The sequence below is a fragment of the Oncorhynchus keta genome, chromosome 18 (genome assembly GCF_023373465.1).
Source record: "Oncorhynchus keta strain PuntledgeMale-10-30-2019 chromosome 18, Oket_V2, whole genome shotgun sequence".
In the NCBI taxonomy this organism is placed as follows: domain Eukaryota; kingdom Metazoa; phylum Chordata; class Actinopteri; order Salmoniformes; family Salmonidae; genus Oncorhynchus; species Oncorhynchus keta.
The window spans coordinates 5,628,381-5,654,595 of NC_068438.1; the positions used below are offsets into that span (position 1 = coordinate 5,628,381).

A 26,215-nucleotide genomic window follows, 5' to 3' on the forward strand; every position below is an offset into this window, starting at 1 on the left:
CTCCACATCTGGCTTCTTCATCATCTGAGACCAGCCACTTGGACCGCTGATGAAACTGAGGAGGACATTCTGTCTGTAATAAAGCACTTTTATGGGAAAAAACTAATTCTGATTTGGCTGGGCCTTGCTCCCAAGTGGGAGGGCCTATCCCCTTCAGACCCACCCATGGCACCCCTGTCAGTAGTGAAATCCACATTTGCATGATTTAATTATATGAACTGTAACTCAGTAAAATGTTTGAAATTGTTGAGTTTATATGTTTGTTCATTATACTTCCTGTGTCAAACAATGGTCTTGCATTGGAGCAGCATTTCTCTTGTTTCTCCGTTTGTGCATGAGAAAAAGATCGGCGTCGTGTACTCATTTCTGATTTGCAATGCCTACAGTAAGCTTTTCTGTGGTCTCCTGGGATGCACTTAATCCATTCCGTTATACCTGTTCTCTTTCCCAGTCTTTGCAATATTTTCTCCCATATTTTGCCCAATTTATCTGGCATTCAGACAGTAGAATCGTGTCTAGCCAGTAAACTAGCGTGTGAAATCTGTTCCTCTGGCCTCACCTCTGTGCCACTGTGCATCGCCCCCTCATCTGACTTCAGCTTTCTAGCCAATGTTAGCTAGCTACATAACCAGAGAGAAAGCACATTGTTCGACACTCTCCCTTGCTGTAATGATTGGTATGGCTGGGGGTGGTTATGAGACCAAGAATACTTTTGAGGGAGAAGTAAGTAGTTATCTAGTGCTGTTCGTTGTTAAATTTCACATCACCTGCCACGATGTGCGTTCTCCTCTCACTGACGTGACTCAGCTGCTCAACAGTACTACTACATACACACCCCTCCGGCCTGCCCCTCCCTTCCAATGACTGTATACGAAGCTCCCTCCACGCCACCACTCACTCACTCAGCAACAGCCTCACAGTGAAATGAATAGCTAATTTAAAATAAAATAAATATGCGATCGCAGCCCTTACAAAAAAAGAGCCGTTTTGGAACTGCAGTCGACTGTGGTATTTTGGGCGCAGTAATTGTAGAATAACTGCAGTGTCCTGCCTTTATACCGCACTCTAAACTGCAAAGTTACTGCAGTCAAATAAACGTTATTTTGGACGTAGTATTTGCAGCATACTGCAGTTATACAACACTGTATTTGTAGCATACTGAAGTTCTACTGCACGCTGACCGCAATCTTTTTTCGTAAGGTATTTAGAATAGCCCAAAAACCTGCAACCCGTGACATTTTCACCCACGACATAGTTTTCAAAGTAGCCCAATTTGCTAGAAAACCGCGAACATGGCAAGGCGGCTCACTGTCAGGTGAGGTCTAGTTTTGAGAAATATAGATCGATCTGATGGAGCATGTTCAGAGAGAAGATGGAACTGACAGAACGGACAGAGCATGTTGAGAGAAAAGAAAGAGAACTTACAGACCAGACTCTGTGTCTGAGCCAAACAGCTGGACAGGATATATCTAACAGCAGAACAGAGATGGAATGACGGAGTTAACAACCGGAGAAGCCATGAGACTTGTGTGAGGCAGTTTACATCATTAACATTGCCTTGTCATCATCCAGTCAACTGTTATGTGGAAATGAGTGTTGTATTGGTTTCACATTCCCTCAGACTAAAGGGCAATATGTGCTGTGGGGTAAACTGTAGTCTAGAACTCTGCCCCTTGTCTCTCTCTCTCTGCAGGAGATCAGTGCCAATGCTGTGTTTGTGGAGGACACGACGTGTACCACCGATATCTGCCAGGGCCAGCTGGGTAAGTGTGTGCTGTTTTAAACATCATAGGATGGAGTATCATTTAAGTAACAGTAGACAATCAACTCTAACTCACAGTTTTCCTGTATAACCAGATTGCCCTCACTTCTCCAAACCTATTCTCCTGGGAATGGGGTTGAGAGATCCTTTTTCTTTCCTCTACATGGACACACATGGCAGCTGTTTACTGTTAGAGAGGTGTGTGTGTGTGCGTGTGTGTGGGGGGGGTCGTCAAGGGAAATATAGTATTCTTTCTAACAAAGATATCTACATATATTTAAGGATGTTGTGTATTCCTGAAATAATCAGAATTCATGTAAACATAACAGTTTTGTAACAGTGGGGGGGTCGTCAAGGGAAATATAGTATTCTTTCTAACAAAGATATCTACATATATTTAAGGATGTTGTGTATTCCTGGAAATAATCAGAATTCATGTAAACATAACAGTTTTGAAAACATAGCTTGTCCAAAAAAAGTGGTCTCTTGGCACAACTCATTACGGGTATGGGGTAAGTTGAGCATAGGGACAGGGTACGATGAGCCGCCTTGGGGTAAGTGGGTGTTGATGTCCTGTGACAGTGGGTGATGGTGCTGGTAGGTCAAAGTATAATTCATAAAATAAAATAACATTTTGTTGGTCGAGTACACAGTTCAGCAGGTGTTATAGTAGGTGCAACGAAATGTGTTACTAGCTCCTAGCATTGCATTAAAATTGTCAAACAAGTACACAACTAATCATTAAAAAAACTACAAAATATCCAGGAATATATAGATAAAGATATCCCCTGATACTGACCCTTTTCGCCCAGTGTTGGAGTCAACATGGGCCAGCATCTCTGTAGAACACTTTCGACACGTAGAATCCATGCCCGACAAATTCAGGCTGTTCTGAAGGCAAAAGGGGGTGCATCTCAATATTAGGAAGGTGTTCCTAATGTTGGTACACTCAGTGTATTTTAAGTTTGGCATTGACATCTTAACATGGTTCATCATGGTGTTGTTGTTGATGACCCTAAAACCTTTAAAGCTGACAGGCCTTTACGAAGTCTGTTTACCAAGGATTTAAATGGACACGCAAAATCTGATTCCCTGATTTATCAGTAACTCAGGCTCTGCCAGCTGGCGATCACCATAATTGCCTGCAGTTGATGTGCTTATAAAGGCTTCCTGGCAGAGAAATGCTCTTGACCGTGTTGGTGCTGCTGCCTGGGGATGGAGTGTGGAAGTAACAACCTGTTGGTGTGTTGCCTAACTGTTTGCTAAAACTAACCTAAACCCCATATCATAACAATAGTTACCATGCATATTGCTTCTCTTTCTTTTTCTAATAGGTGACTGTTGGCTTCTGGCTGCCCTGTCCTGCCTTACCATGCACCCCCATCTTTTTGTCAAAGTGGTACCACCTAATCAGAGCCTGACAGAATCCTATGCTGGCATCTTCCACTTCGTGGTAAGACATGGGGAGGGTTCATGAGCTTGCAGTGTACATGTGTTCTGCATACTCACTTTTTGTGAATGCATTGAGAATGTTCCTTACTATCTTATTAGAGTAGCATGTCTTGTAAAAGAGCGAGAGAAGCAAAGGTAGGACTGAAAATAGTAGTAGAGATGGAGAGGTGGAATTAAGGAGTCCTCAAGGGAACAAAGGGAATGAGAGAACAGAGGAGTGTGTTAGCGTGTGTATGACAGAGAGAGTGTGTGTTATGGGAGGAGGTGGTGTAACTAGATCAGGGTTCCCCAACTGGCGTCCGTCCCGTGGACCGAATTTGGCCAGTGGGTGATTTGTGTTTTTGTAATAGTTGGACATAAGACTATTAAAAACTCCAGCAAATCAGCTCCAACTTTTTAAAAGTTTTTGAAATCTGTTCCAAAGTATTTCCAAGCATAATAGAGATACAGTGTCTTACAAAAGTATTCATCCCCCTTGGCGTTTTTCCTATTTTGTTGCATTACAACCTGTAATTTGAATGTACTTTATTTGGATTTCATGTAATGGACATACACAAAATAGTCCAAATTGGTGAAGTGAAATGAAAAAAATTCTAAATGGAAAAGTAGTGGTGCATATGTATTCACCCCCTTTGCTATGAAGCCCCTAAATAAGATCTGGTGCAAACAATTACCTTCAGAAGTCACATAATTAGTTAAATAAAGTCCACCTGTGTGCATTCTAAGTGTCATATGATCTGTCAAATGATCTCAGTGTTTATACATACACCTGTTCTGAAAATCCCTAGAGTCTGCACCACCACTAAGCAAGGGGCACCACCACTAAGCAAGGGGCACCACCACTAAGCAAGGGGCACCACCACTAAGCAAGGGGCACCACCACTAAGCAAGGGGCACCATGAAGACCAAGGAGCCCTCCAAACAGGTTAGGGACAAAGTTGTAGAGAAGTACAGATCAGGGTAGGGTTATAAAAAAAGATCAGAAACTTTGAACATCGCACAGAACACCATTAAATCCATTATTAAAAAATTGAAATAATATGGCACCACAACAAACCTGCCAAGATGGGGCCGCCCACCAAAACTCAGGGACCAGGCAAGGAAGGCATTAATCAGAGAGGCAACAAAGACACCAAAGATAACCCTGAAGGAGCTGCAGAGATTGGAGTATCTGCCCATAGGACCACTTTAAGCCGTACACTCCACAGAGCTGGGCTTTACGGAAGATTGGCCAGAAAAAAAGCCATTGAATAAAGAAAATACTGATGTTTGTCAAAAGGCATGTGGGAGACTCCCCAAACATGTGGAAGAAGGTACTCTGGTCAGATGAGGCTAAAATTGAGCTTTTTGGCCATCAAGGAAAACGCTATGTCTGGTGCAAACCCAACACCTCTCATCACTCCAAGAACACTATCCACACAGTGAAGCATGGTGGTGGCAGCATCATGCTGTGGGGAAGTTTTTCATCGGCAGGGACTAGGAAACTTCAGAATTGAAGGAATGATGGATGGTGCTAAATACAGGGAAATTCTTGAGGTCAATCTGTTTCAGTCTTCCAGAGATTTGAGACCGGGATGGAGGTTCAACTTCCAGCAGGACAATGACCCCAAACATACTGCTAAAGCAACACTTGAGTAGTTTAAGGGGAAACATTTAAATGGCTTGGAATGACCTAGTCAAAGCCCAGACCTCAATTCAATTGAGAATCTGTGGTATGACTTAAAGATTGCTGTACACCAGGGGAACCCATCCGCCTTGAAGAATGGGCAAAAATCCCAGTGGCTAGATATACCAAGCTTATAGAGACATACCCCAAGAGACTTGCAGCTGTAATTTCTGCAAAAGGTGCCTCTACAAAGTATTGACTTTGGGGGGTTGAATAGTTATGCACATACTCTTAATTACTCCTGAGGTGCTGACAACTATTGTGATTATTATTATTTGACCATGCTGGTCATTTATGAACATGTGGACATCTTGGCCATGTTCTGTTATAATTTCCACCCGGCAGAGCCAGAAGAGGATTGGCCACCCCTCAGAGCCTGGTTCCTCTTTATTTTACTAGGCAAGTCAGTTACAGTGGGTTAACTGCCTGTTCAGGGGCAGAACGACAGATTTGTACCTTGTCAGCTCTGGGATTTGAACTTGCAACCGTCTGGTTACTAGTCCAACACTCTAACCACTAGGCTACCCTGCCGCCCCTCTCTAGGTTTCTTCTTAGGTTTTGGCCTTTCTAGGGAGTTTTTCCTAGCCACTGTGCTTCTACGCCTGCATTGCTTGCTGTTTGGGGTTTTAGGCTGGGTTTCTGTACAGCACTTTGAGATATCAGCTGATGGAAGAAGGGCTATATAAATAGATTTGATTTGATTTTGACTTGATATGTGATCATATACAAATGTAGGCAAGGTCTGAAATAATTATGTTTTAGTCAAATATTATATCTCTTTGGGCTTCTTGTGGTCAATTTGCAGTCTACAAATGATTTGTAATTATGTTCTGCTCGATAAAAAAATCGGCCCGCGGCTGAATCTGGTTGATGATCCCTTCCCTAGGATAACAGACAGTTTTCTTCTACTGCTTTATAATTACCCCACTAGATTTATGACCCCTTACTCCCCTCTCCACCCCCACCCCCCTTTTCGTACCTAACAAGGGTACGTAATTACCACAATAACCACACTCACCCCTTAAAACAGCTGAGACTGATTCCAAACAAGACCCCCCCACACACACACGCTTTCGTACACACACCTCTAACCCACTCTCTATCTCGTCTCTGCACACTTGCCCCTATCGTCATTATCATGAAATAATTTACATTTGCCACAAAGGCATCTTCTCTGGACTAACATCATCACCTGCTCTCTACTCGCTGTTCCACTGTCAAGGGGGGGACTAGGGTTTGGTTTGACTTTTTCCAAAGCCCTGCAACCTTGGCCACCCATGTACACTGGGCCCTGGTTAGGGACTATATGTTATTGTATTTACATCCAGTCAGTGAAGATGAAGGGGAGGAGACAAGTTAAACAAGGATCTTTAAGCCTTGAGTCAATTGAGACATGGATAGTGCATGTGTGCCATTAAGAGGGTGAATGGGCCAGACAAAAGATTTGAAGTGCCTTTGAATGGGAAATGGTAGTAGGTGCCAGGTACACCGGTTTGAGTGTGTCAAGAACTGCAACGCTGCTGTTTTTCACGCTCAACGGTTTAACGTGTAGCCAGATTTTTTTTTTTTTTTTACATGATTTTTTTTGGTCCACCACCCTATGGGAATCCAGCCAACTTGACACAACTGTGGGAATTATTGGAGTCAACACGTGCCATAATCCCTGTGGAATGCTTTTTACACCTTGTGGAGTCCATGCCCCGGCGAATTGAGGCTGTTCCGAGGGCAAGAGGGGGTGCAACTCAATATTAGGAAGGTGTTCCTAATGTTTTGTACGCTCAGTACATGTTACATGGATTCCAAACACATAATCCTGTATAAATGATGTTCGTTTAGCCGATGTCATCTGAGAAATAAAACGCCATCCTATAGGCAATTACAAATCCAGAGTGATTGCTTTTGGGGCTGTATGATCATTAAAAATGTCCAGGTTAAAAATATTGATGACTAAATCTGTTATTTGGTTTGTTTAATTAAAAAGACATGTTATCTGGATTCCAAACTCATAATCATGTAGTAATAATGTTGGTCGACCAAAAACATTAAAACCTCATCGAGATCGTGAGTTATGGCTTAGTGGTTTTCTCTGGTGAAGTATGTGTGGCAGGACTTGGACAGAAGGAAGGGGGGGGATACATATGAGTAGACCCGGAGGAGTTATGTTGGGAGACCTGTAGGTAGCTACTACCCTGGGACACACGTATGCACGCACGCGCACACAGCCCAGTGTTTTTCTCCAGCTGATCCCCTTATAGCCATGAGCCTCTAATCTAGACCTCACAGTGTCTCTCTCTTTCTCTCTCCCCCTCCCCCAAATAACATTTTATTGGTCACATGCACCGAATACAACAGGTGTAGACTTTCCAGTGAAATGCTTACTTACTAGCTCAAATATTAGATAAATATTTAAACAACAAAAAATTGAAATAGTAACACAATAACAAGGCTATATACAAGGGGTACCAAGTCAATGTGCAGGGGGTATGAGGTACTGTAGTTTAGTTGAGGTAATACAGTATGTACATGTGGGTCGGGTTAATTGACTAGGCAATCAGGAAATAGTAACACAGAAAATAGTAATACAATAAAAATATTAACGAGGCTATAGACGAGTACCAGTACCGAGCCAATATGCAGGGGGTAGTTGAGGTAATACAGTATGTTCATGTGGGTAAGGTTAAAAGTGACTAGGATATATAATAAACAGAGTAGCAGCTGCGTATGTAAAGTGTGAGTTTGTGTGTGTGTGTGTGTGTCAGTGTAGTATGTATGAGTGTGTGGGTAGAGTATAGTGAGTGTGCATAGAGCCAGTGCAAGGGAGTTATTGCAAAACAATTAATAATAAATCAATGTAAATTGTCCGGGTAGACATTTTATTATCTGTTCACCGCTCTCCATGCGGTAGCAAAGAGAACAGTCTATGACTGGGTGGCTGTAGTCTTTTTAGGGATTTTCTCTGACACCGCCTGGTATAGAGGTCCTGGATGGCAGGGAGTTTGGCTACAGTGCCTTGCGGTCAGATGCCGAGCAGTTGCCGTACCAAGCAGTGATGCAGCTAGTCAAGATGCTCTCAATGGTGCAGGTGTAGAACTTTTTGAGGATCTGAGGGCCCATGCCAAATCTTTTCAGCCTCCTGAGGAGTATACCACCTCAGTCACCGGCGACGCACAATTGGGCTTTACTTGGCTCATCGTGTTTCCTCCAACACATTTGGTGTTGCTGACTTTCGGGTTAAGCGGGCGTGTGTTAAGTGTGGTTTGGCGGGTCATGTTTCGTAGGACATATGACTTTACCTTTGCCTCTCCCGAGCCCATTGGAGAGTTGCAGCGATGAGACAAGACAGTAATCAACAAAATTGGGGAGAAAAAGGGGGCAATTCTTTTTTAAAATCCTGTAAAAGAAAGAGACACCCCACCCCCACCGATCTTACTGGACTCTGCTGTTCTGTCCTGCCGATACGTAGAAAAACTTAGCTAGATGTGTCCTTGTTCAGCCATGACTCTGAGACCCACAGTATATTACAGTTCTTAATGTCCCATCTCTCCTTACCCTCTTTCTCTCTACCCTCCTCTCTCCCCTTTTCCCTCCTCCTTCCCTCGCTCTCTCCCTACATCCTCCTCCTTATGCCTCATCCTTCCTCCCTCCCTCCCTCCCTCCCTGTCCACCCTCATCCTTCCTACCGACCTCCCCCCATCCATGTGTAGTTCTGGCAGTATGGTGAGTGGGTGGAGGTGGTAGTAGATGACAGGCTACCTGTACGCGAGGGCCGCCTGCTCTTCAGCTACTCCTGTACCCGCAACGAGTACTGGAGCGCCCTGGTGGAGAAAGCCTATGCCAAGTCAGTCACCAGCATATGCGTCTGTGTGTGTGTTTATGTATGTGTTATGTGCATGCATCCTTGCAATGTCTTATATCATTTTAGTGTTTGTGTGTCTGGCTGTGTGTGAAAATATCACCTCCCTCATTCCTCAATCCTTCGACCACACCACAGGCTGATCGGGTCGTATGGCAGTCTGAAGGGAGGTAATATCTCTGAGGCAATGGAGGACTTCACAGGCGGCATAGCCTACTCCCTCCCTGTCTCCTCACGCACCCCAAGGGTCATGTGGAAAGCCCTCTCTGCTGCCCTGTCCCGTGGCAGCCTGCTCAGCTGCTTCATACAGGTACACAGACACACACATACACACAAGAACGCATGCACACACACATAGCGAAGAACGCATTCACACGCTCACAGACAAATCACACACACACCCATGGCACATGTATGACTTATAGACTTTATGATAAATGCTGTACCAACATAGCTACATACAGTGGGGCAAAAAAGTATTTAGTCAGCCACCAATTGTGCAAGTTCTCCCACTTAAAAGGATGAGAGAGGCCTATAATTTTCATCATAGGTACATTTCAAATATGACAGACAAAATGAGGGACAAAAATCCAGAAAATCACATTGTAGGATTTTTAATGAATTCATTTGCAAATTATGGTGGAAAATAAGTATCTTTTTAAGTGGGAGAACTTGCACAATTGGTGGCTGATTAAATACTTTTTTGCTCAACTGTACCTTCCTCACACCTCTCCTTCGTAAATAGCTACTGTGATGGCAAATGTGATTCTTACTGTGTATGCAGCACCTGTGGTGAGTTGCTCTCTATGTGCTGTGTATCTCCACAGGCTAGTAACTACCGTGAGATAGGCACAGTGACTGCAGAGGGACTGGTGAAGGGCCATGCCTACGCCATCACAGACACTGACACGGTATGTATCATACTGTGCTTCACCAAGCTAAAGTCATCAGAAAATAATCCACTTTCTCATTTTGGATAGAAAATCTTTGCACTTTGCTCACATAATTGTTTCCGTTTCCAGTAACACTACATTTTAAGGGGTCATTATTACAGTTTAATTACATGTGTAATTACATTGTAACAAGCATTGTAGTTCATTGTAATCTCATAGTTGTACTGGTGGTAATTGCAGTCTGTAATTACAGAGGTGTAACAACAAATGCTTCTTACCACGCTTGTTACAAATGGGCAAGTTTCCACTAAATTAACTAATGATTCTTCTCAGCTGCATCCAATTCAGTGACAGCTGTCACAAAGTTGTAATCTCTTGTGGCTAGATGCACTGGATGTCCTTGTGCCTCTTTGCAGTTTCTACTCATTTAAATCTTCTTGTGTTCCTGTGGTTTTGACTGGGCTACTGGTTCTATCCTGTATTGGAGCCCGTTCTGCCACGCACATTGTGTTAAGGCGGCACAGCCTGCCCCGAGACATCCTCCTGTGGGCTTGGGAAAAGCCTCGGATCTCTCCGCAGAGTACCAGAACCTCTGGGAGGTATTCAACAAGGCTTGCATCACATCCCTTCCGCCGCATCGTCTCGACAATTGCGCCATTGATCTGCTCCGGGGCACCACACCGCCTCAGGGGTGGCTTTATTCTCTGTCTGGCCCAGAGACCAAGGCCATGGAGGACTACATTGAGGACTCTCTAGCTGCATTCATCCTTCTGAATCCCCTGCCGACACACGGTTCTTCTTTGTGGAATAAACAGACAAAACCCTGCGTCCGTGTATCGACTACCGGGGCCTCAATGACATCACAGTAAAAAAATCGTTACCCTCTACCACTCCTCTCCTCGGCATTCGAGCCTCTAAAAGTACCTGGTTATGCTGTTCGTACTGACCAACGCTCCCGCAGTGTTTCAGGCCCTGGTCAATGTGACATGATAAACCGGTTTGTGTTTGTCTACCTCAACGACATTCTTGTCTTTTCCCTTTCGACTCAAGAGCATGTCCTCCACGTCCGACAAGTCCTCCAGCGCCTCCTGGAGAACCATTTGTTTGTCAAAGCAGAGAAATGTGAACTCCATTTCTCCACTATATCCTTTTTGGGATACGTCATCGCTGCAGGGAACCTTCAGATGGATCCTGACAAGGTGAGAGAGGATGTGGATTGGCCCCAACCCACATCCAGAGTGCAGCTGCAACCCACATCCAGAGTGCAGCTGCAACGTTTCCTGGAATCTGCACATTTATACCGCCGCTTCATTTGGGGCTACAGCACCCTGGCTTCCCCTCTCTCTACACTCACCTCTCCCAAGGTTCCGTTCACGTGGTTCCCAGATGCTGACTGGCCGTTTCTGAATCTTAATTATAGTTTCACCACTGCCCCCATCCTAATCCATCAGGACCTGTCCCATCAGTTCGTGGTGGAGGTTGATGCTTTGGACGTTGGAGTAGAGGCCGTTCTATCCCAACATTCTGCCCGGGACAAAAAGTTGTATCCCTGCACTTTCCTGTCCCGTCGCCTTAATTCCGCTGAGAGGAACTATGACATTGGTAGTTGCAGTCAAGGTGGCCCTTGAGGAGTGGGGGCACTGGCCTGAAGGGGCGGAACACCCATTGTTAGTATGGCATCGACCATAAGAATCTAGAATATCTTCGTACAGCCAAATGCCTCAACTCAAGGCAGGCTCGTTGTGCTCTGTTATTTACTCGGTTCTTGCCGGATGTTTGTCCCTGCTTCGGCCCTTACGGTTGTGGATAGGTTTTCCAAAGCCGCACATATAGGTGAACCTCATTGACTACCCTACGGGGGTCATCCAAGGTCATAATAAAGATATTACTTATAATGTGTACAAGATTAACCTCCTTGCCATCCAAGTTGGAGAATAAACCCACTAGTACACCACAGAGTGTAATGTAATTACTAGGTGTTACACTTCATTTTAACTAGCTAAATCCTGTGTATCTTGAGGATAACTTAACTTACTTGTAATGAATGTGTACTTGTGAAGTACATTCCCTATCCTAACAGCCTGGCTTTCATTTGAAAACTTCTGGAAGCGACATCCAAGTGAGAGTGCATGTAATATCTGCCTAAGTACAATGTAATTACTAGCTGTTACACAGGATTTAGATAGTTCAAATTAAATGCATCTTGAGGGTTACTTACTTGTAATTATTGTGTACCTACATAGTACATTACCTACATAAAAAGCTACCTATGAGCAATTACCGTATAATTACTTAGCACTCATTACCTAGTGAAAACAAACAAAAGATGAGCTTCTACTTTAGTTAACTTTATTGCAACGTGTAAAAAATTGCTTGCATTTCTTACAAAATAATAAGAATGTCTATTGTTGTTTTAATAATTTGATTAATTAAAAATAAACAAAGGTATAGACCTACTCAATAACATAAAATAACAATTTTAATAGTGATGACTCAAATGTGTATGGTGAGTAGCCGAGTTAGCTCGCTAGCTATTTCAGAGAAAAAAGGATGGTATTTTTCATCTTCTTTTTAACATTACAAGTAACAATGGAAATCGACAACGTCTGTCTTCTTCTGTTTGCTTCTTGTAAGCATTTCCCATCCTGGAGTATGAGACCTTGTGGGAATCTGTGGTAGAGAAGAAGAATATATGAAAATGTACCAAAGACACTCTACAAATAGCCATCATTATCATGATTTCTATAATTTAGTGTTAATGCCTATAGCTAGGCTGGGTACGTAGTTGTTGTGTTGTCCCGTTAGCTAGCACTATACTAATAATGGTGCTTGCTAAAACTAACAATCTAGCTTGCTAGGGTTGTGTGTTGACACAAGTAGCTAGCTTTTTTAAATGCATTTTTTGCTAGCTAACGTTATTATGAGAGGTGTCTCACGTTATACCCTTGCCTTGGGTACCGTACTATTCACCAGCTTTAGGTAGCTAACATTAGCTGTCAAGGATGGAAAGTATATTCTGTATAGCGTAGTTGGTAGGCTACCAAACACCGCAGCTAACGTTTGCTAGCTAGCTAGCAGTGTCGGGGAGAAGTTCAACTAGTAGTTTAACTACAGTAGCTTGGTGGTAGTTTAACTAAATTCCAATCTAGGTAGTGTTTTCAGTAGTTCATAAAAATAAGTTATTTTGGGGTTGCCAATATTTGTCCAGTTACACACACGTGTGTAAAGGAAATGCATATTCCAACTCTCCTTGACACCCTCAGGGAGAATCGTCACAGCCAGAGTCGCTATTATATAGCGTCCCTGAAGCAATTAGGGATAGGTGCCAAAACTCCCCAAGGAGATGTGGGTGTGGAGTCATGCGCAGGAGAAACAAGTTCCGAATGAAAAGGGCGTTTAATAAACCAGCTCAAAAATCACAGGACACCGGACTACAGCAGTAGCCATGAAACCCCATTCAAACACAGTCCAGGGATAAAACACATGTTAAACATGAACTTGCAAAAACGCAACCCAAACTGACAGTCAAATGAAAACAATCCCGCACAAAAACCCCAAATGAAATGTCGAGATAAATACCCCCGCAAATTAACCAAAATGAAACCAGGTGAAACACAAAACAGACATACCCAAAAGAAAAGGAAAAAGGATCGGTGGCAGCTAGTAGACTGGCGACGCCGAGCGCCGCCCGAACAGGCAGTGGAGTCACCTTGGGTGGAAGTCGTGACATTAGGTGGCTCCGGGATTGGAAACAGCAACCTTTCGGTTACTGACCCAATGCTCTAACCTCAAGGCTACCTGTCATCCCTAAATCAAGAAAATAGGTGTAAAATAGGCAATAATTGTCTTTCTTTTTCAGCTTCAGACCTGCCTAAAAGTGACCTCGTACTACAGAGTTCGTAGTCATGAAAATCCAGGAAAGTCATGGAATTTTAAAAGGGTGTATTTTGGGAAATAATACAATTCAAAACGTTTTGGAAAAGTCTTGGAAATTATTATTATTATTTTTTTAAATGTATAAAATATTTTTGACCCCTTTTTCATGTTGGAGTAGGAGTAGTTACAGTCTTGTCTCATCGCTGCAACTCCTGTACGAACTCGTGAGAGGCGAAGGTCGAGAACGTTCGTCCTCAGAAACACAATCCAACCAAGCTGCACTGCTTCTTGACACAATGCCCACTTAATCCGGAAGCCAGTCGCACTAATGTGTTGGAGGAAACACCGTACACCTGGCGACTGTGTCAGCATGCACAGTCGCCACAGTGGCCCGCCACAGGAGTCACTAGTGCGCGATGGGACAAGGACATTCCTGCCTGCCAAACCCAGACGACGCTGGGCCAATTGTACGCCGCTCCATGTCTAGGCCGTCTGCGACAGATCCTGGACTCGAACCCAGAATCTCTAGTGGCGCAGCTAGCACTGCGATGCAGTGCCTTAGACCGCTGCGCCACCCAGTTGGCCTTCTGGGAAATTAATTTCAGCCAAGATTGGATTGGCATTTTAGTGCGTCTGTGTTTGCGCGTCATCATGTGTGCGAGACGAGTAGACCTTTGCTCAAGGAGAGCGAGACAGTCAAACATTGCAGGCTTACCACTGTCGTGTCATCGGGAAACTTGATGATGCTGTTGGGAGTCGTGTTTGGCCATGCAGTCATGAGTAAACAGGGAGTACAGGCGGGGACTGAGCACGCTCCCCTGAGGGGCCCCCGTGTTGAGGATCAGCGTGGACACCTGATGTGTTGTTCCCTATCCTTACCACCTGGGGGCGGCCGGTCAGGAAGTCCAGGATCCAGTTGCAGAGGGAGGCGTTTAGTCCCAGGGTCCTTAGCTTAGTGATGAGCTTTGAGGGCACTATGGTGTTGAACGCTGAGCTGTAGTCAATGAACAGCATTCTCACATAGGTGTCCTTTTGTCCACGTGGGAAAGGGCAATGTTGAGTGCAATAGAGATTGCATCATCTGTGGATCTGTTGAGGCGGAATGCAAATTGGAGTGAAGGGAAATCTTAATGCTACAGCATACAATGACATTCTAGACTATTCTGCGCTTCCAACTTTGTGGCAACAGTTTGGGGAAGGCCCTTTCCAGTTTCAGCATGACAATGCCCCCGTGCACAAACCGAGGTCCATACATAAATGGTTTGTCGAGATTGGTGTGGAAGAACATGACTGGCTTGCACAGAGCCCTGACCTCAACGCCATCAAACACCTTTGGGATGAATTGCAACGCCGAACTGCGGGAGGGGCAGCAAATGGGGGAAATGGAGGACCAACTCCATATTAATGCCCATGATTTTGGAATGAGATGTAAGATGAGCAGTCATGTAGTGTAGGAACAAACTTTCTCTGTAATTACAGACTGAATTGCCACCAGTTACATCCTGTACTAACAACATGTAACTATGAATAATCACAATGAATACAATACTTCTTATAGTGTTATTACACTGCAAAAAGGTCCCCTTCAAATGAAGTGTTACCATTGTGTGTGTGGTTCAGGTGAAGAAGCCGGATGGTGAGGCCTTGTTGCTACGGCTGAGGAATCCCTGGGGCTTTGTGGAGTACTCTGGACCCTGGAGTGACAGGTAAGGAAGAGTATGTGTGTGCGTGCGAGGTACGTGCGTGCACATGTTTCATTTTGTCGTTACACAGGCTGGGACTACACCCAGCCTGGTCAATGGAAATAGACTTTGATGTTGGAACGTTTCAAAAGGTCCACAAAACGTCGCTGTATGCCTTCCTTGGCACTCGCAACAATGTTTTTTTAAGCGATTGAACTCGTGATGCTCAGACCATTGCGCCACCGCAGTTCAGTGCTCTAGCAAGCTGTGAGAATACTTGATGGTTAATAGCGAGTTTTTTTAAATTAGGAGTAAAGACTGGGACGATGTGGATGCTGCTGAAAAGAAAAGGATTGAGCTGAAAAAGAGTGAGGATGGAGAATTCTGGTAGGTTCTGGCATTACAAACACACGTAGACACAAACATACAGTGCCGTGCGAAAGTATTCGGCCCCCTTGAACTTTGCGACCTTTTGCCACATTTCAGGCTTCAAACATAAAGATATAAAACTATTTTTTTTGTGTGAAGAATCAACAACAAGTGGGACACAATCATGAAGTGGAAGGACATTTATTGGATATTTCAAACTTTTTTAACAAATCAAAAACTGAAAAATTGGGCGTGCTAAATTATTCAGCCCCCTTAAGTTAATACTTTAGCGCCACCTTTTTCTGCGATGACAACTGTAAATCGCTTGGGGTATGTCTCTATCAGTTTTGCACATCGAGAGACTGAATTTTTTTCCCATTCCTCCTTGCAAAACAGCTCGAGCTCAGTGAGGTTGGATGGAGAGCATTTGTGAACAGCAGTTTTCAGTTCTTTCCACAGATTCTGGATTGGATTCAGGTCTGGACTTTGACTTGGCCATTCTAACACCTGGATCTGTTTATTTTTGAACCATTCCATTGTAGATTTTGCTTTATGTTTTGGATCATTGTCTTGTTGGAAGACAAATCTCCGTCCCAGTCTCAGGTCTTTTGCAGACTCCATCAGGTTTTCTTCCAGAATGGTCCTGTATTTGGCTCCATCCATCTTCCCATCAATTTTAACCATCTTCCCTGTCCCTGCTGAAGAAAAGCAGGCCCAAACCATGATGCTGCCACCACCATGTTTGACAGTGGGGATGGTGTGTTCAGGGTGATGAGCTGTGTTGCTTTTACGCCAAACATAACGTTTTGCATTGTTGCCAAAAAGTTCAATTTTGGTTTCATCTGACCAGAGCACCTTCTTCCACATGTTTGGTGTGTCTCCCAGGTGGCTTGTGGCAAACTTTAAACAACACTTTTTTTATGGATATCTTTAAGAAATGGATTTCTTCTTGCCACTCTTCCATAAAGGCCAGATTTGTGCAATATACGACTGATTGTTGTCCTATGGACAGAGTCTCCCACCTCAGCTGTAGATCTCTGCAGTTCATCCAGAGTGATCATGGGCCTCTTGGCTGCATCTCTGATCAGTCTTCTCCTTGTATGAGCTGAAAGTTTAGAGGGACGGCCAGGTCTTGGTAGATTTGCAGTGGTCTGATACTCCTTCCATTTCAATATTATCGCTTGCACAGTGCTCCTTGGGATGTTTAAAGCTTGGGAAATCTTTTTGTATCCAAATCCGGCTTTAAACTTCTTCACAACAGTATCTCATTTACATTACATTTACATTTAAGTCATTTAGCAGACGCTCTTATCCAGAGCGACTTACAAATTGGTGCATTCACCTTATGACATCCAGTGGAACAGCCACTTTACAATAGTGCATCTAAATATTTTAAGGGGGGGGGGGGAGAAGGATTACTTTATCCTATCCTAGGTATTCCTTAAAGAGGTGGGGTTTCAGGTGTCTCCGGAAGGTGGTGATTGACTCCGCTGTCCTGGCGTCGTGAGGGAGTGTGTTCCACCATTGGGGAGCCAGAGCAGCGAACAGTTTTGACTGGGCTGAGCGGGAACTGTACTTCCTCAGTGGTAGGGGAGGCGAGCAGGCCAGAGGTGGATGAACGCAGTGCCCTTGTTTGGGTGTAGGGCCTGATCAGAGCCTGGAGGTACTGAGGTGCCGTTCCCCTCACAGCTCCGTAGGCAAGCACCATGGTCTTGTAGCGGATGCGAGCTTCAACTGGAAGCCAGTGGAGAGAGCGGAGGAGCGGGGTGACGTGAGAGAACTTGGGAAGGTTGAACACCAGACGGGCTGCGGCGTTCTGGATGAGTTGTAGGGGTTTAATGGCACAGGCAGGAGCCCAGCCAACAGTGAGTTGCAGTAATCCAGACGGGAGATGACAAGTGCCTGGATTAGGACCTGCGCCGCTTCCTGTGTGAGGCAGGGTCGTACTCTGCGGATGTTGTAGAGCATGAACCTACAGGAACGGGCCACCACCTTGATGTTAGTTGAGAACGACAGGGTGTTGTCCAGGATCACGCCAAGGTTCTTAGCGCTCTGGGAGGAGGACACAATGGAGTTGTCAACCGTGATGGCGAGATCATGGAACGGGCAGTCCTTCCCCGGGAGGAAGAGCAGCTCCGTCTTACCGAGGTTCAGCTTGAGGTGGTGATCCGTCATCCACACTGATATGTCTGCCAGACATGCAGAGATGCGATTCGCCACCTGGTCATCAGAAGGGGGAAAGGAGAAGATTAATTGTGTGTCGTCTGCATAGCAATGATAGGAGAGACCATGTGAGGTTATGACAGAGCCAAGTGACTTGGTGTATAGCGAGAATAGGAGAGGGCCTAGAACAGAGCCCTGGGGGACACCAGTGGTGAGATCTCGGACCTGCCTGGTGTGTTCCTTGTTCTTCATGATGCTCTCTGCGCTTTTAACGGACCTCTGAGACTATCACAGTGCAGGTGCATTTATACGGAGACTTGATTACACACAGGTGGATTGTATTTATCATCATTAGTCATTTAGGTCAACATTGAATCATTCAGAGATCCTCACTGAACTTCTGGAGAGAGTTTGCTGCACTGAAAGTAAAGGGGCTGAATAATTTTGCACGCCCAATTTTTCAGTTTTTGATTTGTTAAAAAAGTTTGAAATATCCAATAAATGTCGTTCCACTTCATGATTGTGTCCCACTTGTTGTTGATTCTTCACAAAAAATACAGTTTTATATCTTTATGTTTGAAGCCTGAAATGTGACAAAAGGTCGCAAAGTTCAAGGGGGCCGAATACTTTCGCAAGGCACTGTACCTACAAACATAACACACACACACACTCTGACAGTCTGTATCCTCTCTGTGTGTCAGGATGAATGTGGAGGACTTCACCAGGCTGTTTGACACAGTGGAGCTGTGTAGCGTGAACCCTGAACCCATAGTGGACGGGGAAACACCCGACTCCCCTGCCGCCCCCACCTCTGCATGGACACTCAGCTCCCACAAAGGCTCCTGGGTACCGGGCTCCACCGCAGGGGGCAGTCGTAGATACCGTCGTGAGTGTGTTTCAAGTTTCACGAGTGATATGTATGGGATACACATGGTATACGTTGTCCAATGTCCAATGAAATGCTTACTTGCAGGTAGGGAGGAACAGTATAATAAGAGTCTGGTAGCAGCAGTTGTGATTTGTGTGTCGCATGAATGTGTGTTTTGTGTGTGTGGGTGAGTGCATGTGTGCTAAGGTTCGGGAGAATCAGAGCAGGTAGTCAGTCCAGTTCAAGTGTTGATGGCTTGTAGATAGAAACGGTCTCTGAACCTGTTGGTATCAGACCTCGTGCTCCGATACCGTCTGCCAGGGAGAACCGATCCCTGGGAGAGCAGGGAGAACAGCTCGTTCCAATGGCATAATGTTTGTCATTTAATTTGCTCCTTTCCTTTTCATCAAACCTTTCTCTACCCCCGTTATCTAACTATCCCTCTCTCTCTCTCGTAGGATCATTCTGGAAGAATCCCCAGTTCCAGCTTGTCCTTGCCGAGCAGGACAAGGAAGAAGAAGATGATGATGATGATGATGAAGATGAGGATGAAGAGATGACCCCGGAGGAGAAGATGGTGGCAGAGAAGCAGAAGAAGAAAGCAAAGCAGTGCACCGTGCTGGTGGAAGTACTGCAGAAAGACCGGAGAAAGAGGAATAAAATTAACTTTCTCCACATCGCCTTTCACATCTACAGGGTGAGAGAGAGAGAGAGAATGTGTTGTCAATTGTATGTGCTGTGAATGTGAACGTTCTACATTTTCAGTTAATATGATGTCTTTCCTGTATCTGCAGGTTCCTCCAGAGGTGAGTATTTTGTAGTAAAGTATTTGAAAAACACAACTATTTACTTTAGTTAGACTACACTTTTAAATCGACCAACCATGGTCGCTGCTCCCTCTCTCTCTCCACCATCTCCTTTACTCCATATTTTCTACCTCTGCCGTTTTCTCTCTCCTCTACCCTCCCACTCTCGTAGCTCCAGGGCCTGTGTTTGGACCAGAGTTTCTTCTCTAACCAGCACCCTGTGGGGCGCTCTGGGAAGTACCAGCCCCTCAGGTACTTCAGTAGCCAGTCTTTACTGCAAATATGTCACATTTTTATGAAAACAGTCAATATACTTATTATTAGATTTTCTTTGGAGCCTTTATTTAGGCAGAGGAGTCCCATTGAAACCAATGTCTCCCTTTCAAGAGAGCCCTGCATAACAAGACCAAGCAATTACACAGATACTACAATCAAGGCAGGAGTATAGGGAACACACAAAGAAAAATACAAAAACCACAAATATAAAGGGACCTCCATATATACTTTCATTCATTTTTTTTACTCCCATAGAGGTTGTCTTCTTCTTTTGTCACCGTAGGGCTGTGTGGAGGAAGGTGAGGCTGGACCCGGGAAACTACGTGATCCTGGCCTCCACCTACAGGCCCAACGTGCCTGCGGAATTCTTCCTCCGCGTCTACTCCAAGACTGGCAACAATCTGGGGTACGGAGAGGAGGGTGGTGGGGGGGTGATGATGATGATGAAGATAATTAGTAACAGACTGATGGTGCTCCTCCTTGTATTCCAGGACACAAGACTTCACTTGCTCCACTGGCTTCCTCATGGTGAGTTAAACCTTACTGAAGTCTACTTCTACTGCAGTCCTGCTCTCCAGTTCACCAAGCCAACTGTCTGTGTGTGTGTGTGTGTCCTTCACAGGTAATGTCAATGCCACCAGTCTTGCCAGAGGATCGCAAGAGAGTACAGAAGACCTTTGATGAGGTGGCGGGCCCGGTAGGAATTCTCTCATCTCTAAATCTAACTGAACCACAGTAGATAAATGTCTCCCTTAGACAGTCTTAACCTCCTGTTCTCTCTCCCTGGCAGGATGACAAGCTGAATGCTAAGGAGTTCATGAAGCTGGTTAACTCAGGTTAGATCATTCATGAACCCATAAGTGTCTAAGCCCTGTCTAATCCGGAGGGGGGTTTAAGACCCCTTGAAGTATCCCAAAAATATATTCAAAATGAAAAAATATACATTTTTTTAGCCTTACTGCTATTGTTCAATACAAACACGTTGAATAACAGATTCACGACATGAAACAACAGCTAAACGATGAATCTTGTGTGGCCTGTGGGCGTCCTAGAGCATAACAACCGCCATGTATGTGTTTGTGAGAGTCATATTATTGGGCAGCCCAAACTGTTTGGACGCTATAGACAGACGTTGTCAGATTGGCTCAGATGAGGAAGGGCGACGTAGGCGAATGTGGTGGATTGAGACGCATCCAATGCAAAAACATTTATCTCTAGCTTAAACTGACAGATTTCTATGGGGGATTTGTTATTATTATGCTAATTAGATTTCCGTTGACATCAACCTTAGGGGGTTTAATGAACTCAGGTTGTCATTACAAGGTGATATGTTAATTTAGTCAAACCATGTTGCAGAACTCTTTAAACTGCTGCAATGAAGGCTACCACTATTGCATGTTGCTGGGAATATTTGTACACAGCAGTACCAGTAAAAGCCAGTAGGTGGGAGCAGAGTAGTAAGAGACACATTTTTTGGGGAAACAGATTACTTTTCTAGGCAAAACCTCATAGCTAGTATACCATTACAATCCTCTGCCTCGTTCACCCCTCCCCTCTCTCCCTCTCTCTCAGTTCTGGAGAAAGACTACCAGCTGCCACTGGAGACATGCAGACAGCTCATCTTTGGAGAGGAAGTATCCTTTTATTTGGCCAGTTGTCACAGCGTTTCCCCTTACATCTCACAGGCTTTGTTTTTCTTGCCAGGACCCGTATCCACAAAGCATATTCATAGTAGATCTGCTGATCTAGGATCCGTCCATATAATCTTATTGATTATGATCTAAAAGGCTAATCTGATCCTAAATCAGCGAGGTTGGATGTTAGCTCATTAGAATATTGGCCACATCGAATGGGTGTCACCTCTGTTAAATATAGCTTACAGTGCCTTGCAAAAGTAGTCATCCCCTTGGCGTTTTTTCCTATTTTGTTGCATTACAACCTGTAATTTAAATATATTTTTATTTGGATTACATGTAATGGACATACACAAAATAGTCCAAATTGGTGAAGTGAAATGGAACACCATTAAATCCATTATTAAAAAAATGGAAAGAATATGGCACCACAATAAACCTGCCAAGATAGGGCCGCCCACCAAAACTAATGGACCAGGCAAGGAGGGCATTAATCAGAGAGGCAACAAAAAGAGACCAAAGATAACCCTGAAAGAGCTGCAAAGCTCCACAGCGGAGATTGGATTATCTGTCCATAGGACCACTTTAAGCCGTACACTCCACAGAGCTGGGCTTTACAGAAGAGTGACCAGAAAAAAGTCATTGCTTAAAGAAAAAATAGTGTTTGCCAAAAGGCATGTGGGAGACTCCACAAACATATGGAAGAAGGTACTCTGGTCAGATGAGACAGAAATGTAGCTTTTTGGCCATCAAGGAAAACGCTATGTCTGGCGCAAACTCAACATCTCTCATCACCCCGAGAACACCATCCCACCATGGTGGTGGCAGCATCATGCCTTGGGGATGTTTTTCATCAGGGACGAGGAAACTGGTCAGAATTGAAGGAATGATGGATGGTGCTAAGTACAGGGAAATTCTTGAGGGAAACCTGTTTGTCTTCCAGAGATTTGAGACCGGGACGGAGGTTCACCTTCCAGCAGGACAATGACCCTAAGCATACTGCTAAAGCAACACTCGAGTGGTTTTAGGGGAAACATTTAAATGTCTTAGAATGGCCTAGTCAAAGCCCAGGCCTCAATTCAATTGAGAATCTGTGGTATGACTTAAAGATTGCTGTACACCGGCAGAACCCATCCAACTTGAAGGAGATGGAGCAGTTTTGCCTTGCAGAATGGGCAAAAATCCCAGTGGCTAGTTGTGCCAAGCATACCCCAAGAGACTTGCAGCTGCAAAAGGTGGCTCTACAAATACTTTGTATTGACTTTGGGGGTGTGAATAGTTATGCACGCTCAAGTTCCTTTTTTTTGTCTTGTTTGTTTCATAATACAACATATTTTGCATCTTCAAAGTGGTAGGCATATTGTGTAAATCAAATGATACAAACTCTCAAAAAAATCCATTTTAATTCCAGGTTGTAAGGCAACAAAATAGGAAAAATGCCAAGGGGGGTGAATACTTTCGCAAGCCACTGTAGCTGTAGAAGACCGCACATCTGTACGGTTTCACATTGTACATCACTCTGACGTTTAATGACATGAGCTTTGAGTTTGAGAAAGACACAGCACAGAAGGTTGTTTAGGAATCTTTGAGCTTACTCAGAGTGAGGTTGTTGCAAGTCAACACCTTAAACAGAAAAACAAATTTGCTAGAGCACGTTAGCAGTTATTGATACAGATTGCACCTCGCCTGTGAGTTTGCCAGTGAGAATTGGGAGAAGGCGCAAATGAAAATGAAAATGAAAGTTTTGGTATGATAGAAAGGCCCTAAACTGCACTTTCAGTGTGGGTGACTAAGTTCTGGTTTTGTTTCCTATTCTGGGGTCAACGTGCAAGCTTGCTTTTCAGGCCATTACTCCATAGTAAAAAAGAAATGGCAATCTGGATTACATCATTGCCACACTGGAGCGCAGGAAGAAACCCTGGCTGGGTCATGTCAACATATTAAAACCATACTACCCCCGTTACCATCCGGCGTGAGAAGTCGGTGGAAACCGGTAGTGATGTTCGACCTGTTGCCACTGCTGTCACTGTTGACTATAGTCAAGAGCATGAGGAAAGCCCAATATACCCTGTGCCCGTGGGATGGCGGAGTAACTCAGATTCTAGATAACCTTGATGTCTTTTTGGCACACTTGTCTCTGGAGGAAAAAGTCAACATTGTTGCACTGCTTTTGGAATATCAGGGTTTATTCTCAGGTGTGCCAGACATTGACATTGACATTGGGGACTCTGCCCCAATCAAACAACATGACTATCGAGTAAATCCTGAAAAGAGAAAGAAACTCCTCAGTGAGTTGGATTTTATGTTTGAACACGGCATTGCAGATGGGTCTCTGCGGTTTTGTTTCCGACAACTAAGTCGGACAACAATTAAGTCGGACTCCTCCCCTTGCCCAGAGTCGACGATTGTGTGGACCGTGTTGGCGCTGCTAAGTACGTTAGCAAGTTCAATCTGCTGGAGGGATATTGGCAGGTCCCTCTAAACCGAGCACACCAAAGAGCTGTCTGCTTTTATCACACCTGATGGTTTGTTTTCCCGTTTGGGTTACAAAATGCTGGAGCCACTTTTCAAAGGCTCATGCATATTGTGCTACGTGGTCTGGAGAATGAGCACCCTTTTTCAAAGCAATTGGCCTCACATCAAAAACAGTACTTGACTAATTGAAAAAAGACGCTTGCTTGGGGAACCGGCTCTTCAGCACTTCAAGGTTTATGTATCGGTCTCCACCTCTGGTGGTCTATACCGATTGTAACCCTGTCGTTTTGTTGCAAAAGACGAGCTCCGTGAATCATTGACTCCTTCGCCGGAGTCTCATATTGCAGGAGTTTCCTGTTGAAATCAGACAACTTGGTTGCTGATTACCTTTCAAGGGTAGGCAGTCCATACGTTGTATATTTAGCCAGTGTGTAGCCCTTGCCAACATTTTATTTGACTCCACATTTTGCTGTATTGGAGATTTGTTTTGGCAGAGCTCATTCCAAGGGGAGGAGAGTAATAGAAATGCATGTGATTTTACCTCTGTTTCTCAAAATATATATATATATTTTATATTTTTATATATTTTATATATATATAAAATATATAAAAATATTATATATATATATTTTTATATATTTTATATATATATAAAATATATTAAAAAAATATATATATATATATATATATTATATGTATTTTTTTTTTGGTCTTGTATTTAAGTATTGATAGCCAGTAGATAGCATGTTTATATTGGAGAAGGTGACTTGTTTAAGTAGAGACGCATTTAAGTCAATCATGTTGTGATATGGAAGTGGTTTTCTGTTGGTTGTGAGCAAACTTGTCCAACAAAAATATAGGATATATTTGTTGTCTTAAGGGGGGAAGGTGTTACAGGCTTTGGTTTTCCCATTTATGTTTCGAGGTTGGAAGTTAGCACAATGGCCACACCTAATGGTGTCACCTCATTAATCAGTATGTTTTACACCTGTGCTGGCTTGTCATCTTGTTAACCAGGTGTTTCACCTGTACTGGAACAAGTGATATTTTAGAGCTGCTGGCCCATTACTGCACTTGGCTTGAGAGATGTGGAGGGTTAACACCTTTTAGTTGGCACTCCCTATTTTTTTTCTCTCCAAATAAACCTATCCTTAATCTGATCTTCCCTGTTTCCGTTTTGTACCACTTTTTGGTTTGCTTCCGGCCTAAGTTTGGTGTGGGGTTTTATTTTGTTTGCCTCTTCTTGGGCAAATTTAGCGGGCCGCTCATGGTGAGTGTCTTTTCCGTCCCAGTTGTTGCTCGTCAACTTTCAGTGGACACCTCCATGAGTGTCTTTCAGAACCCCTCCTAAAACCCCACCTGTCTTGTTTGGATCGTCAGTGACTTTTGTTAGTTCCCTCTTCTGTTTGAGCGACAGTTTTTTTAAATGTTCTTTTCTTTCTGGGACACGGAACAATCGGCACTCATACTCTGATATGCTTTGTGGATACGGGCCCTGGCACTTTTGAGTACCTCTGTCTGTGTCTGAGAGCGATCCCTAACCCACCTGTCAGACTGGGGGGCGTAGCAGTCTGACCCGAGAGCAGACAGAGCCTGTGCTGGCCTCTCTTCGCAGTCTGCAGGTACGACTGCATTGCTTGCCGTTTAGGGTTTTAGGCTGGGTTTTCTGTTAAGACTTTGTGATATCTGCTGATGTTAAAAGGGCTTTATGAATAAATGTGATTGATTGACTGCTTAAGGGACAAGCCCCAATGTGTTAAGCAACAAGTGATTCCGGAACTGAATTCTCAATCCTCGTTACCATGGTGGTATTAAATATCAGCAATAGGGATATTACTGTGCAACGTAGACCTTGTATTTTCTCCCAAGATTGCAAAACCATTCGTATGTTGATGTAGTGCAAATCCGTTTTGAATGTATCAACCTTTGTGCTGAGAAGTCGTGTTTTTACCGTCAGTTCCGAGTTTCAAAGAGCACCAAAAACTACACTAAACATGAGCCTTAGCATTTCTGCCACCACAAAAATAGACCCTGGGTCAGTTCTAACGCGATCAACAACCACGGAATTACCGCAAGAGTTTGGAGTTATGTTTTGAAGCCAGAGGATGAGTCTGAGTTGTATATTTCACTGTTTTACACGTTTTGTACATTTTCCGTTCGTAAAACGGACAATGTTAATTTTTTAAATTAAAATAACTGATGTTGCGTGTATTGTTGCTTGTATGTGTGTGCTTACTGTGACTGTCACCCTTATATTGGCTACACGAGACGTGGGAAAACGCCTTTGCGTAGTAAAATGCATCAGTTAGACTCCGGAGTGAGGGTTACAGTCTGGGACAAAACACTGGACCACTTAACTAGCTAACAGAAATTAGAAACGCAACACCTCGGCCAATCCCAAATCGACCCTATGCACTTGTGGAGATCTGAGAGGATTTGA

General features: G+C 44.1%; 2 protein-coding genes and 1 long non-coding RNA gene across 3 annotated transcripts in view; 2 read left to right on the forward strand and 1 right to left on the reverse strand.

Annotated features, from left to right (window-relative positions):
* LOC118397112 (calpain-9-like) overlaps positions 1-26,215 on the forward strand; it is a 68,942-nt gene that overhangs the window by 38,131 nt on the left and 4,596 nt on the right. The gene's annotated exons all lie outside the window — the stretch shown is intronic.
* Positions 1-26,215, forward strand: part of LOC118397110 (calpain-9-like) — a 33,715-nt gene that overhangs the window by 3,035 nt on the left and 4,465 nt on the right. The window contains exons 2-17 of the mRNA XM_052467236.1: positions 1,694-1,763; positions 3,097-3,215; positions 8,585-8,718; positions 8,872-9,043; positions 9,561-9,644; positions 15,123-15,208; positions 15,494-15,571; positions 18,418-18,602; positions 19,043-19,281; positions 19,563-19,642; positions 19,950-20,072; positions 20,158-20,194; positions 20,289-20,363; positions 20,457-20,502; positions 21,239-21,300; positions 25,329-25,397. Of these exons, the coding sequence (XP_052323196.1) occupies positions 1,694-1,763; positions 3,097-3,215; positions 8,585-8,718; positions 8,872-9,043; positions 9,561-9,644; positions 15,123-15,208; positions 15,494-15,571; positions 18,418-18,602; positions 19,043-19,281; positions 19,563-19,642; positions 19,950-20,072; positions 20,158-20,194; positions 20,289-20,363; positions 20,457-20,502; positions 21,239-21,300; positions 25,329-25,397 (1,659 nt within the window). The remainder of the gene's footprint in view (positions 1-1,693; positions 1,764-3,096; positions 3,216-8,584; positions 8,719-8,871; positions 9,044-9,560; positions 9,645-15,122; positions 15,209-15,493; positions 15,572-18,417; positions 18,603-19,042; positions 19,282-19,562; positions 19,643-19,949; positions 20,073-20,157; positions 20,195-20,288; positions 20,364-20,456; positions 20,503-21,238; positions 21,301-25,328; positions 25,398-26,215) is intronic.
* LOC118397115 (uncharacterized) lies at positions 11,959-15,091 on the reverse strand. Its single transcript, XR_004828349.2, has 2 exons — positions 13,256-15,091; positions 11,959-12,296 (listed from the first exon to the last, which is right to left on the reverse strand). It is a non-coding gene; the product is annotated as an uncharacterized LOC118397115 (long non-coding RNA).